The 15,778-nt window shown below is 44.5% G+C and overlaps 1 protein-coding gene across 1 annotated transcript in view; it reads left to right on the top strand.

The window, feature by feature from the left end:
- Positions 1–15,778, top strand: part of LOC120061875 (teneurin-3-like) — a 178,857-nt gene that overhangs the window by 144,682 nt on the left and 18,397 nt on the right. The window contains exons 18-23 of the mRNA XM_039011653.1: positions 2,640–2,889; positions 4,719–4,739; positions 5,888–6,120; positions 7,685–7,839; positions 9,540–10,423; positions 10,817–10,992. Of these exons, the coding sequence (XP_038867581.1) occupies positions 2,640–2,889; positions 4,719–4,739; positions 5,888–6,120; positions 7,685–7,839; positions 9,540–10,423; positions 10,817–10,992 (1,719 nt within the window). The remainder of the gene's footprint in view (positions 1–2,639; positions 2,890–4,718; positions 4,740–5,887; positions 6,121–7,684; positions 7,840–9,539; positions 10,424–10,816; positions 10,993–15,778) is intronic.

The following is a 15,778-nucleotide window of genomic DNA, read 5'->3' as shown; positions in this document are numbered from 1 at the left end:
CTGGAGACACACTGGAAGCCTGGTGCGTGGTGTAGGCACTGGTGGAACTGGACTGGGGCGGGGAGGTGGCGCCGGAAATACCGGACCGTGCAGGCGTACTGGTTCCCTTGAGCACCGAGCCTGCCCAACCTTACCTGGTTGAATGCTCCCCATCGCCCGACCAGTGCGGGGAGGTGGAATAACCCGCACCGGGCTATGTAGGCGAACCGGGGACACCATGCGTAAGGCTGGTGCCATGTATGCCGGCCCGAGGAGACGCACTGGAGACCAGACGCGTTGAGCCGGCATCATGGCACCTGGCTCAATGCCCAATCTAGCCCTACCAGTGCGGGGAGGTGGAATAACCCGCACCGGGCTATGAACACGTACAGGAGACACCGTGCGCTCTACTGCGTAACACGGTGTTCGCCCGTACTCCCGCTCTCCACGGTTAGCCTGTGAAGTGGGCGCAGGTCTCCTACCTGCCCTCGGCCCACTACCTCTAAGCCCCCCCCCAAGAAATTTTTTGGGCTGACTCACAGGCTTCCTACCGCGTCGTCGTGCTGCCTCCATTCGCCGGTATCCCTCCTCACACTGCGCCAGAGAATCCCAGGCTGGCTCCGGCACTCGCCCTGGGTCGATCGCCCACCTGTCGATCTCCTCCCACGTAGTGTAGTCCATATTATGCTCCCATTTCCATTCCTCCTTGCGCTGCTCCTGTTGCCGCTTTTCACGCTGCTTGATCCCACATTGGTGGGGAATTCTGTCACGATCGTCAAAGGGACTGAGAGAGGACCAATGCGCAGCGCGTGGAAAGTACATCTTCTTTTTATTTAAAGAAGGAACAAACAAAACAAACCAACAAAACAGACGACCGTGAAGCTATCAAACATAAGTGCTGACACAAAACACTTCGACATAGACAATTCCCCACAAACAGCTAAAGCCTATGGTTGCCTTAAATATGGCTCCCAATCAGAGACAACAATAACCAGCTGTCTCTAATTGAGACCCAATTCAGGCAACCATAGACTTTCCTAGATACCTACACTCAACCATAGACACAGCTAGACTTCTATACTAAACATAAACCCAACTACTCTAATAAACCCCCTAAACCTTACAACCACCCTAGACACTACAAAAAACAATTACATTCCCCATGTCACACTCTGACCTAACTAAAATAATTAAGAAAACAAAGAATACTAAGGCAAGGGCGTGACATTGATGAGTTTCAGAATCCCACTAAACAGGTTCCTCACAAAAATGTCAAGATTCATGAGACATTGAAATACAGTATGAACATAGGTAGGCACTCTGCAATGACTAATGAATGAGGTATTATGTACCAAGGCAATTCAACGGGTTTGTTCACAATTCCTCAGGATTATTCAGCCATTTGGTTTACACTATTTATTATTTACCCAACTAATCAAATCTCAATTTAGAGGTGTTTCCTAGGGAAATGGCTGTTTTGAACAGCAATTAAGAAATCTTAGAGAAAATGATTGATTTTAGCACAGTTCAAAGTCCTCATTCTCATCAATCATCGATTACATAGAAGCTCCTCTCAAATCAAATTGTATTTGTCACATACACATGGTTAGCAGATGTTAATGCGAGTGTAGCGAAATGCTTGTGCTTCTAGTTCCGACAATGCCGTAATAACCAACGAGTAATCTAGCCTAACAATTTCACGACAACTACCTTATACACACAAGTGTAAAGGGATGAAGAATATGTACATAAAGATATATGAATGAGTGATGGTACAGAACAGCATAGGCAACATGCAGTAGATGGTATAGAGTACAGTATATACATATGAGATGAGTAATGTAGGGTATGTAAACATATAAAAGTGGTATTGTTTAAAGTGGCTAGTGATACATGCATTACATAAAGATGGCAAGATGCAGTAGATGGTATCGAGTACAGTATATACATATGAGATGAGTAATGTAGGGTATGTAAACATATAAAAGTGGCATTGTTTAAAGTGGCTAGTGATACATTTTTTACATACATTTTTCCATTATTAAAGTGGCTGGTGTTGAGTCAGTATGTTGGCAGCAGCCACTCAATGTTACTGATGGTTGTTTAACAGTCTGATGGCCTTGAGATAGAAGCTCTTTTTCAGTCTCTCGGTCCCTGCTTTGATGCACCTGTACGGACCTCGCCTTCTGGATGATAGCGGGGTGAACAGGCAGTGGCTCGGGTGGTTGTTGTCCTTGACGATCTTTATGGCCTTCCTGTGACATCGGGTGGTGTAGGTGTCCTGGAGGGCAGGTAGTTTGCCCCCGGTGATGCGTTGTGCAGACCTCACTACCCTCTGAAGAGCCTTACGGTTATGGGCGGAGCAGTTGCCGTACCAGGCGGTGATACAGCCCGACAGGATGCTCTCAATTGTGCATCTGTAAAAGTTTTTGAGTGCTTTTGGTGACACGCTGAATTTCTTCAGCCTCCTGAGGTTGAAGAGGCGCAGCTGCGCCTTCTTCACCACGCTGTCTGTGTGGGTGGACCAATTCAGTTTGTCCGTGATGTGTACACCGAGGAACTTAAAACTTACTACCCTCTCCACTACTGTCCCGTCAATGTGGATAGGGGGGTGCTCCCTCTGCTGTTTCCTGAAGTATCTTTATCCTCTGTTTTCTCAGGTGTCCTCTACAAAGGCAGCGGTGAGAACCAGTTCATCTCGCTGCAGCCGCCCGTCATCTCTACAGTGATGGGGAACGGTCGGCGCCGTAGCATCTCGTGCCCCAGCTGCAACGGCCAGGCCCTGGGCAACAAGCTATTGGCGCCCCTGGCCCTGGCATGGGGCATCGACGGCAGCCTCTACGTGGGCGATTTCAACTACATCCGACGCGTTTACCCGTCGGGCAACGTCACCAGCGTCATGGAGCTCAGGTTAGTTCAGGTTCTGCATGGAACCGTAATGGCGGTGCATGGTCGTTTGGTTCTGACCTTTTGACCCTCAAATTAAAGTCTGGTTCTTCGCCCGTAGCCAAGTACTTAAGAGTCGTAAAGTACTTAAGTAAAATTACTTTAAAGTACTACTTAAGTCGTTTTTTGGGGTATCTGTACTGCACTTTAAGAATATATTTTTGACAACTTTTACTTCACGACATTCCGAAATAATATAATGTACTTTTTAGTCCATACATTTTCCCTGACACCCAAAATTACTTGTTACATTTTGAATGCTCAGCAGGACAGGAAAATGGTCCAATTCACACACTTATCAAGATAATATCCCTGGTCATCTTTACTGCCTCTGATCTGGCGGACTCACTAAAGACAAATGTTTTGTTTGTTACTGATGTCTGAATGTTGAAGTGTGCCCCTGGCTATCCCCCACCCCCCCAACGAAGAAAAAAAAAACGTGCCGTCTGGTTTGCTTAATGTAAGGAATTTGAAATTATTTATACTTTTGATGCTTAAGTATATTTAAAACCTTAAACTTTTACTCAAGAGTGACTGACTAGTCTCTTGCTCTGTTGGCTAAGACGGATGGCTTTGAGTGGTATGTGTTGTTGTGAGTTCACGCCCCCCTGGTGGCAGAACAAAATGCATTTTGTTACATAAACTTGAAGGGGGTGGACGTCTGACGTGTAGTGGTCTTCTTTGAACTGTGAATCAGTGGTTTTCCGAAACGGTCTCAACAATGCACAGGGTGGTCAGACAACTGTTGGCCTACTTGCACAGTATCCAATATGATGGAACGGAAGAACGGAGAGATTCACTATTTAATGTGGAATATTTTCTATATCCTTCATCACAATTAGAGAAAAACACCATGTAATCGAGACGATTTAGGCCGTCTTATCAAGTTGGTTTCACTCAATAAGCTTAATTCGGCCAATTGGCAGACTCAGAAACCACCATTTTACAGCCAGGGCTACTCAATACAAAGCATATTACATCTTTCAAAACAAGTGCATGACACCGGCCCTCCTATTGCAAAAACCAGTGAAGTCTTCAGTTCAGAAGACATCCCCACAAATCACATACAACACCCACAACCGCCTGTTTGTTATGTTTTGATACCTTCTCTTATAGGTTGCATGGGGAAAATTAAGCCCACATGGTTGGATTGCTCGTTATAATACATGTAAAATGCACATACACTACATCTGATTCCAACATCATGAGCATTATTATGGAGTTGGTCCCCCCTTTGCTGCTATAACAGCCTCCACTCTTCTGGGAAGGCTTTCCACTAGATGTTGGAACATTGCTGAGGGGACTTGCTTCCATTCAGCCACAAGAGCATTAGTGAGGTCAGTGAAGTAGCCAAATCCACTCATTTGAAAGGGTGTCCACATCCTTTTGTGTGTACATGAAGTGTACAAGCAAGTCCCAACCAAGTCCCAACCTGGCTTGTCAACCTGGCATGCAATGGCTTGGGGTTTGGATATAAAGTCCTTATTTTGATTTGGGGCTGTATAATGAGTGGTGGGATCAATATTCCGATACTCAGTGGTTAAATGGAGAAAAAATGGCCCAATGGATTGCCTGGTGGGGGAGTTTTTATATTCTCTCTCTGTTAGTTATGGGTGCAGGGTTTAACCAAGCCATAGTCACTCTTCTCCTTTTTTGCCTCCTTTCTGCTCAACAAATCTCCATTGTCTGCTTCTTTTTTTATGCTGTTTTTCTTAGACTTTTAAAGTCACACACTTTTACAGTCTCTCTGCATCTTTCTCTTTTCTGCTTCCTTCCTTTAATCCCACCCTAAGAAATAAAGATTTTAGACACAGGTAGGTGTGTTATGTTGCAGTTTCTCTCACTGTCTTGATGTATATTGTATATTTTTATTAACCTCTTTCTATGGCAAATTGATAAGCCTCTAAGGCATTATTTGATCATGTGGTTTGGCTCATAAAGGTGTCCGTTTTAATCATCCCACTTTGTAATGTAACATTGACTTTTTTTCACTGTTTATTGCATTCTCACATTTATTTGAAACACACATTATTCACATTTATAAGTGCCAAAGGCTTACAGTATGGGCTAATGTACCATTAAACACGAGAACACTCACTGGGCTATCTTTATTTCCAGACAGTAAAAAAGTGTTATTCACCTTTAACAGCTTATATTTTGGTGTATTATTGGCCTCCAAGCACACATGTTATCTCCTCTTTGAAAAGAGTTGGCAATTTAAATTCAGTGATATGTCTGTGTCATTTAGTCATGTAAGAGGATTAATGTTAACTAGCGTAGAAAAATGTGAATGTAATTGCCTTTGACCAAAAAATGTAAATTCAAATACTACTATACTTGCTCTATATTGCTGATATCCAGCACCCTACATATAAGATTATTAATTCTGTCTTTGCATCAGATGATTTTTTCATAATGGAAGCCAGCCTTGAAGATGTCTCTGCTAACTCTTTCTGAAGGAGCCCGCCACATTTTGAGGCATTTTAAAATGAATGCCAATAAGCACAACCCAACGAAATGCCATCAGTATCAACATAAGCACATCATTCCATTATTTCCATTGGCTTCCCCTCACAGGGTAGTGATAACGATTGAAATGATCTGGCACCCTTCAAGTTGTCACACACAAATCTGCTCCAGTCGTTTCCTGTTAAATTCTGTTATATTCACTTTGACTCCTGGTCTCGGACTATTCCCCACCCGTCTGTTATGCAAAAAGCCTCACACAACACAAGCCTCATCGGGTATTCACAATAACCAGAACTACAAACACATACAGTCTTTTCTGTGGTCATTATCATTCTGAATGTCACATTTTCTTACTTTGTTATTTTGGAAAAATACCTTCAAACTAGGTTCTCTTGGGATTGTTCAAATTCGTTAAAAAAACGACCTAAAACTAGATTATTTTCGGACAGTTCATTGCGGCAGTCGCAGTAACCACATTTCCCCTCGATCATAGTAACAACCCTGCTCACCGCTATTACCTGGCCACTGACCCGGTGACTGGGCAGCTGTATGTGTCAGACACCTACTCACGGAGGATCTACCGGCCCAAGGTCCTAACGGGGATCAAGGAACTGCAGAGTAACGCGGAGGTGGTGGCAGGGACCGGGGAGCACTGTCTGCCATTTGACGAGACCCACTGTGGGGATGGGGCCAAGGCCACGGAGGCCCTGCTCACTGGGCCGAAAGGTAGGTGCCAAGCCAACATACTGGAGCGCTATTGGGTGTGCAGAGCTGCAGGCCCTGCAGGAACACATTTGATTAGAACATACAGTAATTAGCTGAATTGGATGTGTTACTGGAGGGCTGAAATTAAATCCTACAAAGCTTTCAAAAGATTGGTGGTTCACAGCACAAATGTTTTAGAAGTAACGTGTTAATATATTCTATTCAGGTAGCACTTTTCACCAGGTCAGAAAATGCTTATATAAGGGTAACTGCCATCATTCACCATACATGTGTACTGTAGCACCAACCTAAGTGTAGTATGGCAGCCATATTGTGTCTAAAAACTCACCACCGTCTGAATATTAGTTCAGAGAAGTTAAGAAGTCATGGTGTGTGCCAGCCTTGAAAGCCCCCCCCCCCCAATGTCCCTGCTTAAACTGCATTTAAAATAGTGGGTTTGAATGAAAGGAAGCTGGGAGGGAGTGAATCTAACTATGGAGATGGAGGAGGTAGAGGCTAGGGGAAAGAGACAGCAGATGGCTGGAGTTTTCTTCCCCAGACGTTTGCTGAAATGTGCTCAAATGTGGCACTCTTCATCTGTCTGAATTTTCCCCAGAGTGTCAAATAGCCGGCTCTCCCAGAATGCTCCCTCAGCTCTTTAATGTTTCAGGACCCAGGCAAGCTTTGGGCAGATCGAGCCAAAGGTCAAACCAAATCACTCCCCTCGAACCACTTGATTCCATTTTTTTACAGATTTATTTAGAAGCTATTAAATGTGTCAAATGCAGAATATATACCAATTTCTCACCTCTTGTGATAAACTTTTATCACTATTTAGAGTTTAAAAACCGCCCACAGTGTGTGTTTACACCAGCATTTATAGCGCTGAGTGAAAAGAAATGGAAGTGTATGTGAGGTTTAATTGAAATCCTGTAGGCTCTGGTCTCTATTAGGAGCGCACAGTGACATGAAGAGATGTGGAGTGTGCCACGGTTGCTAATGTATTTTCCCTATGTGGGACAAATGTCTATGGCAAGTACTCTCTCCTTGCGCTAAAACCCTCAGCCGACAATCAATCAGTCGTGCAATTTTGCCTGCCGTCGTAACCATGGCAACTGCCTGTCGCTCACCCGTTTCGTCTCAAATTGACCAAATTCGTAATTTCCCCCCGCCTACCCATTTCACAGAATCTAGTGAAGATGGTTGATGATTGCTGGGTGTCCGAGCTGCAATTTGAGGTGAAGGAGCAACACATTGACACTTCACCTCTGAGTTCTGTTATTGGAGGTGGGATATGGCGAGACACGTGCGCCCGGCGCACATACAGTAGGGACACAGCATTTCCTACTTTACCCTGAGAAATTATTCAATAGCAGGAAAGCAGGCGGTTTAATTATTGAAGGATGTGCTTTTTGCAGTGACCTGAATAATGGGAAGCCAAACTCGACACATGTATCTGTTGTGTTCGTTCCACAGAGCCACGCAAGCAGAGAAAACCAAACATCTCCCATGTCTGACACGTCTATCTATCTGTTATCACTTATGCATTTCTTTTATTCCCCCCTTCCCCCTTTTGCCTCGACAGGTATCGCTGTGGACAAGAATGGACTGATATACTTTGTGGACGGCACCACGATCCGGAGAGTTGACCAAAACGGCATCATATCCACCCTCCTGGGCTCCAATGACCTCACGTCGGCACGCCCCCTGACCTGTGACATCAGCATGGACATCAATCAGGTGGCTGTCAGAGTACCAGTCATGCTTCCCTCAAGCCTGTTCTGTCCTCAAGTCAGGTCCCATAGGGCTAACCTCACAGCGCCACCCTGTGGTACTCTTCTTGCCAATCTATGAGTCACTCAGTCATTGGAGTGTTACATAAAAGCAGTCCCTCCAGTATTCTGCGATCGCAATTTGTTTTGCAAAATCAACAATTCCCTGCATATTATTTGAGGGCTCGCAAATTTGACCAATCATTGTACTACTACTGCATACAACAGTTATCTCTGCAGTATTAGTGTATAAAAGTGTCTGATAACTGCACTACAAAAAGAGAGCTCGCAATTTTAACCAATCACTGCACTTTTACCGCATTCAATCAAGCCACATGTCGACAAACCTTTTCCCCCATCAGCGCATTTTCATGGCAATTTGGACAAAATGATTGCATATTGCCATACATAATGTTAGAATTGTCGCAGCAAAATCTAGCATTTTTCCCTGCAACACTCACAAAAACTGATGATGAAAGTACGTACATAGTTAAATAATATGCTTTTGGATATGGTTATTTCAGTGGAAGGAAAGTCATTAGGTGGCATTATATTTTTGTTTAAAAGACCCCTATGCACTCTCAAGTTGCTGAGGCTTATTGTCTAGAGCAGTGTGTCCCAATCTGTTCCTCAGGGACCCACAGGACTGCATATTTTTGTTTCAGCACACTAGCACATCCGATCCATACAGTCAAATAATCACCAAGCTCTTGATTAGTTGAATCAGGTGTGATGGAAGTTTGTGAAGTCAGCAGCTGAATTTTGTTTTGGGGGGGGGGGGGGGGGGGGGGTCATTCCTACCAAACAGCATGACATTTCAACACTTCTATCTAACAACTTTCCACGTCTCTAAAAATCTGCCCATAACAGCATGAACATAGTGTATTGTCAAAAGACACAAAGTTACCGCCTTATGAGGGCAAAACACTTACTCAATATATAACTTTGGCTCTCCTCTTAAACATTTATATCCATGTCCACGCTATCCTCTTCCATTACATACGATCTCTGATGTGATGCAAATGAATAATGAAGAAAAGAAAAACAAAGAAAAGCTTTTATCATATTAAAATGGAATGACGGGCCTCCATTACACACCATATATTTAGGGTCTCCGGAGGGGACGTTTCAGGAGTGGATTGGTGTGGAGAGTCAAACTCAACTTGGATTGGAGTCCCTTACCTCTGCCCTTTACTCCAAGGGGACATACCAGATAATAGTTCCATGTCTGCTATCAGTACACTAAGGGAGGCTTGAAACCATCAGGCAGACAATAATTAAACATGTCTTAAGTTAATTAAGATAGTTCGATGTCACAACGCAACACCAATATCTTTTTGGCTAGACTATAGTAACCTGAGGCACATTGTCCCACAAGAAGGCAGACTGGCAGGCTTAATGAATGGCACTGAGACAGACAGTAATGAGTTGTGTGTAGCCTTGAGGGCAAATACCTTGTTATTAATCACTGTCTGGAAAGGATGATTAAGTATGTGTTTTTCCACAGTTTATAACAATACTGATGTCACCCTGAAATATTTAGGAGATAGGACAATGTTGCCAATGTCATTTCTGTAGACAGGGATATCTCAATACCACATATCTGAGAGAAAGTAATGTCTTAATGCCACATATCTGTGGTGCCTATAACAATGTCCCTATCTGCAGGTGCTCCTGGAGTGGCCCACCGACCTAGCGGTCAGCCCCATGGATAACTCCCTGTACATCCTGGACAACAATGTGGTCCTACGAATCACTGAGAACGGCCAGGTCAGCATTGCAGCGGGCCGGCCCATCCACTGCCCGTTGGCCGGGATGGACCGCGGGGCAGCTGGAGGTCAAAGGGCAGCGCTGACGCCCCTGGAGTCCGCCATTGCCATCGCCGTGTCCTACTACGGTGCCATCTTCGTCGCCGAAACCGACGAACGGAAGCTTAGTCGAATCCGAACGATATCTGTCGACGGTGAAATAACCCATCTGGCAGGGTCGCCCTCTGACTGTGATTGTAAGAACGACGTCAACTGCGACTGTTACCAGACCGGCGAGGGCTACGCTAAAGACGCTCGTCTCAACGTCCCATCCTCTCTGGTTGTGGCGCCTGATGGCACCCTGTACGTGGCAGACCTGGGCAACATCCGCATCCGTGCTGTCGGTAGGAACGGGCCAGTGTTGACTTCTAACACCAACACCTTTGAGGTGGCGTCGCCTGATGCCCAGGAAGTGTATGTCTTTGACGCCAATGGTACCCACCAACACACCTCCAGCCTCCTGACGGGTGACTTTAAGTACACCTTCAGCTACAGCATCGAGAACGACGTTACCGCTGTGACCGATAGCAACGGGAACACCCTGAGGATCCGCCGAGACCCCAACCGCATTCCCGTGCGCATTGTCGCCCCGGACAACCAGGTCATCTGGCTGATCATGGGAACCAATGGTGGGCTAAAGACCTTGACGGCTCAGGGCCAGGAACTGGTGCTACTCACCTACCATGGTAACACTGGCCTGCTGGCTACTAAGACCTCTGAAATTGGCTGGACCACATTCTACGAGTGAGTATACAAAAGTAGGAAGGACTGATTTCTCCAATGGCAGAGTAGACCTTCACTTTTTAGGGTGATGAGAGCCTGACTAGATAAATATTTGATCATAAAGTAAGCTAATCAGTTGCTGCTTTGCACTTACAATGAATGTATATTCATGTTTTAATTTGGTGGCAGTCAGTGACTTCCTTCATATTGACACACACTCTGAAGTTTGCCTACAGTGTCAAATGTTGATCCTTTTAAAGGTTATTCTACTAAATTACGTGAAAAGAGACCGTGTGGTGACTGTGTGTGATGTTGTTGCCTAGATACTCTCAACAAAATGACACCATGCATCGATGCAAGAATTCATGAATCACAATGATCACCTTTACATAAACTTCTCCCTCTATCTCTCAGGTATGACAGCGAAGGCAGGATAATGAACGTGACATTCCCCACGGGAACAGTGAAAAACCTGTACACCGAAATCTACAGGGCCTTGACTGTGGACATTGAGAGCTCCTTGACTGAAGAGGAAATTAGTATTACCACCAATACCTCCACCATCCGTGCCTTCTATACACTGGCTCAGGGTAATGGCGTCCCCATTCTTCTCAGCCGAAACAGTTTGGTAGAGTTTGTGCATTTCAGTGGCGGTCGATGCCGTTTAAGATTAGGGAGGACAATGTTGTTTTTATGAGCATGGCATTATTTGTATTACAGCATATTGGATGACTGTCATTCATATTCCATTCACCCAGCTCAATGTAACATCGATAGGTTTAGGCTAATACATGATACTCTAATTGTCCCTATACCCACCATGAGATTGCAACAACCTAGCCTACGATTAAAAGTTTACAACGTAGGTGCACAGGTCGAGAGAAAAATGTAAGTAACCAAGGTGACAGACAGTGACACATTTGATACTGACTTGCACACTTTTGCCTGCATCTAGCTTATCTAGGGTGTAATCATTAGTCCAGACAGTTGCAAACCAGAGTTTCTATTGGACAAATTCAGGTATGTTTATCACCGTTTCGTTCCGTTTGCTATCAGTTAAGAAATGTTTATCAGTAGAATTGGCAGAATGAATACACCCCTGATCATCCGCAAACACAGTTCACTTTCATAGCAGCCACATAAAAACAACATGATCACTTTGCTCGTTGTATAACTCCTTCTTGCATCTATGCGCTCTCCTCCTCTCACATTTTCCCTTAGCTTGTGGACTTCAGTGCACATCACAACAGCTGTCTGTGACTAGGCGATAAAACCTTTCCAAGCCAAACCTTCATACCATAACAGCTAACCGCTACACACAGCCTACATAGCTACTAGGACTAACGCGTTACTAAACCTGCTACATTCATTCAGTACAGTGTACAGCAAGCAGTTTAGCAGTTACACCGGTGGGCCCCGGTGGCAATAAATTAGTAAAACCAAAAGCTTACCTTGACTTGGAAGAGTTCCAGTGTTGAATAGCCAAAGCCAGCTATCCCTCTCTGTTTGAGCTGGGTGTTTGAGTATGCTAAACTATCTAGCTGCATTCGCTAGCTAAGTAAGTGGGAAAAAAATACAATGAAATATAGCTAGCTCTCTCTCACTTGCTGCTTTTAAATTTTTTAAGAAAATAATTTGTTCAAAACAGTTCAACTATTGTCTTTCTCTCTCTCTTTCAGTCAGCTACTCACCACATTTTATGCACTGCAGTGCTAGCTAGCTGTAGCTTATACTTTCAGTAACGTACGCTAACCCCATTCCATACAAATGTGCGCACCGTGACATTCAAACGAGGCTGCAAAGAAAACGAATGGGACTGTAGCGACTGTGTTGACATCAAAATCTGGGGTGTGAACTACGTTTCTATTCACGCGTTGATTGACATGGTAATGGCTCTATAGTATTGGTGGTAATGGCTCTATTGTATTGGAGAAAAGTTGAAAAAACCGACCCCTCCGACGCTGTTCGTTACATCGTGACATGTCATGGCGTAACGTACAGCACGCATAAAGCAACTAATTCTGTCTTACAGCCTCTCTCCACCAGGTGTAGCACTTCTCTCACCATTTAAAAACAAGAAAGGGACAGGGATGGGGTAAGGGGGAATACCTAGTCATTTTTTGCGTCATCACTGCAAGCTATCATGACTCAAAAGCCGCTTTACTTCTGAAGATCACTTTAGCACCGCCCTAAAAACCCGATTCAAATTCGACACAAACCTTCAAATAGGTATGTAATGACACAGTATATAAACTCTTTATAGTGTTTTATTTACATTTTAGAGGCGATAAGTTGATAAGTTGGACAGATCGAGTTTCCCCACACGACATCTCTCCTTCTCATTATCACGCAATAGGTTTCGCTTCCCCACCCGCCGTTTTTAAAAAGACCATTGCCTTCTTGAGTCATGCAGAGATGGGCATCATGAAGGACTTGTCATTGATTTTGTTGGAAAGGTGAGAAATTGTGCTTTACAATGGTATTGATATTACAGTTGATCTGGAAGTATTATGCTTTTTGGGCGCTAAAATAAGGTTAATTGTACAGACCAGCGTGATGTACAAAAGTGAGTTAGTTTACGTTACTAGATTCATTCTCTGATTCTTTGATGGGGTGGACAACATGTCAGTTCATCCTGCAAGAGCTCTGATAGATTGGAGGACGTCCTCCGGTCATGATTACTGTGTTAGTCTATGGAAGGGGGTGAGAACCATGAGCCTCCTAGGTTTTGTATTGAAGTCAATGTACCCAGAGGAGGATAGGATGGTCTTCCCATTCGTCCTCTGAGGAGTCTCCACTGGTGCATACTGTATCTTATGACAACATTTTGTGATTTATTTTTTTCGTTTTGGACTACAGTGAGCGTTTTTCAGCTGTTCAGGCACACAACATTTTTCTGGAGGCAAGCCGAAGTCTACGCCCCACTGTCGGTCATTGGTCAACAGTAGGGATCCTTCAATAAAGTCTTTGTTGTCGTTCAACAAGAGACAACTCATTTTTTGCACATTTTTTTAATTGAGAAATACTGCACCAAGCATTAGTTAGATGTAAAATTGCTCGACTAAGATTTCTTCTACAAAAACGTGCTAGATTTCTTGAGTTAGAGTAGATCCCATCTGGAAAACAGGAATACCTACAGTTGAAGTCGGAAGTTTACATACACTTAGATTGGAGTCATTAAAACTCGTTTTTCAACCACTCCACAAATTTCTTGTTAACAAACTATAGTTTTGGCAAGTCGGTTAGGATATCTACTTTGTGCATGACACAAGTAATTTTCCCCAAAATTGTTTACAGACAGATTATTTCACTTATAATTCACTGTATCACAATTCCAGTGAGTCAGAAGTTTACATACACTAAGTTGACTGTGCCTTTAAACAGCTTGGAAAATTCCAGAAAATGATGTCATGGCTTTAGAAGCTTCTGATAGGCTAATTTACATAAATTGAGTCAATTGGAGGTGTGCCTGTGGATGGATTTCAAGGCCTACCTTCAAACTCAGTGCCTCTGTGCTTGAGCAATTTCCAAACGCCTGAAATCTGTACAAACAATAGTACGCAAGTATAACACCATGGGACCACGCAGCCGTCATACAGCTCAGGAAGGAGACGCTTTCTGTCTCCTAGAGAAGTGCAAATCATTCCCAGAACAACAGCAAAGGACCTTGTGAAGATGCTGGAGGAAACAGGCACAAAAGTATCTATATCCACAGTAAAACGAGGCCTATATCGACATAACCTGAAAGGCCTCTCAGCAAGGAAGAAGCCACTGCTCCAAAACTGCCATAAAAAAGCCAGACTATGGGTTGCAACTGCACATGGGGACAAAGATCGTACTTTTTGGAGAAATGTCGTCTAGTCTGATGAAACAAAAATATAACTGTTTGGCCATAATGAACATCGTTATGTTTGGAGGAAAAAGGGGGAGGCTTGCAAGCCAAAGAACACCATCCCAACCGTGAAGCACGGGGGTGGCAGCATCATGTTGTGGGCGTGCTTTGCTGCAGGAGGGACTGGTGCACTTCACAAAATAGATGGCATCATGAGGACGAAAAATGATGTTGATATATTGAAGCAACATCTCAAGACATCAGTCAGGAAGTTAAAGCTTGGTCGCAAATGGGTCTTCCAAATGGACAATGACCCCAAGCATACTTCCAGAGTTGTGGCGAAATGGCTTAAGGACAACAAAGTCAAGGTATTGGAGAGGCCATCAAAAGCCCTGACCTCAATCCTATAGAAAAGTATTATTCTGACATTTCACATTCTTATAATAAAGTGGTGATCCTAACTGACCTAAGACAGGAATTCTTTACTAGGATTAAATGCCAGGAATTGTGAAAAACTGAGTTTAAATTTATTTGGCTGAGGTGTATGTAAACTTCTGATTTCAACTGTACATCAGAATGCTTTTCATTGACCATAGCTCAGCCTTCAACACCATAGTATTTTCTAAGCTCATCATTAAGCTCGGGGGCCCTGCTTCTGAACCCCGCCATGTGCAACTGGGTCCTGGATTTCCTGACGTAGGAAACATCACCTCCACTTCGCTGATCCTCAACACAGGGGCCCCACAAGGGTGCGTGCTCAGCCCCCTCCTGTACTCCCTGTTCACCCATGACTGCATGGCCACGCACGCCTCCAACTCCATCATCAAGTTTCCAGACTACGCAACAGTAGTAGGTTTGATTACCAACAATGACGAGACAACAGACAGGGAGGAGGTGAGGGCCCTGGCGGAGTGGTGCCAGGAAAATAACCTCTCCCTCAACGTCAACAAAACGAAGGAGCTCGACGGGACTGCATTGGAGAAAGTGGAATGCTTCAAGTTCCTCGGAGTACATATCACTGACAATCTGAAATGGTCCACCCACACAGACAGTGTGGTGAAGAAAGCTCAACAGTGCCTCTTCAACCTCAGGAGGCGGAAGAAATTTGGCTTGGACCCTAAGACCCTCAGAAACAGTTGCAGATGCACAATGGAGAGTATGCTGTCGGGCTGTATCACCGCCTGGTACAGCAACTCCACCGCCGCAACCATGGGGCCCTCCAGAGGGTTGTGCGGTCTGCCCAACACATCACCGGTGGCAAACTACCTGCCCTCCATGACACCTACAGCACCCGATGTCACAGGAAGGCCAAAAAGATCGCCAAGGACATCAACCACCCGAGCCACACGTCCTGTTCACCCCACTAACATCCAGAAAGCGAGGTCAGTACAGGTGCATCAAACCTGGGGCCGAGAAACTGAAAAACAGCTTCTATCTCAAGGCCATCAGACTGTTAAATAGGCATTACTAGCAGGCTACCACCCGGCAACTCAACTCTGCACCTTAGAGGCTGCTGCCTTATCTGTATACATAGACATGGAATC

This window comes from Salvelinus namaycush, chromosome 17 (genome assembly GCF_016432855.1).
Source record: "Salvelinus namaycush isolate Seneca chromosome 17, SaNama_1.0, whole genome shotgun sequence".
Classification (NCBI taxonomy): domain Eukaryota; kingdom Metazoa; phylum Chordata; class Actinopteri; order Salmoniformes; family Salmonidae; genus Salvelinus; species Salvelinus namaycush.
This window is presented reverse-complemented; position numbering and strand designations above follow the sequence as displayed.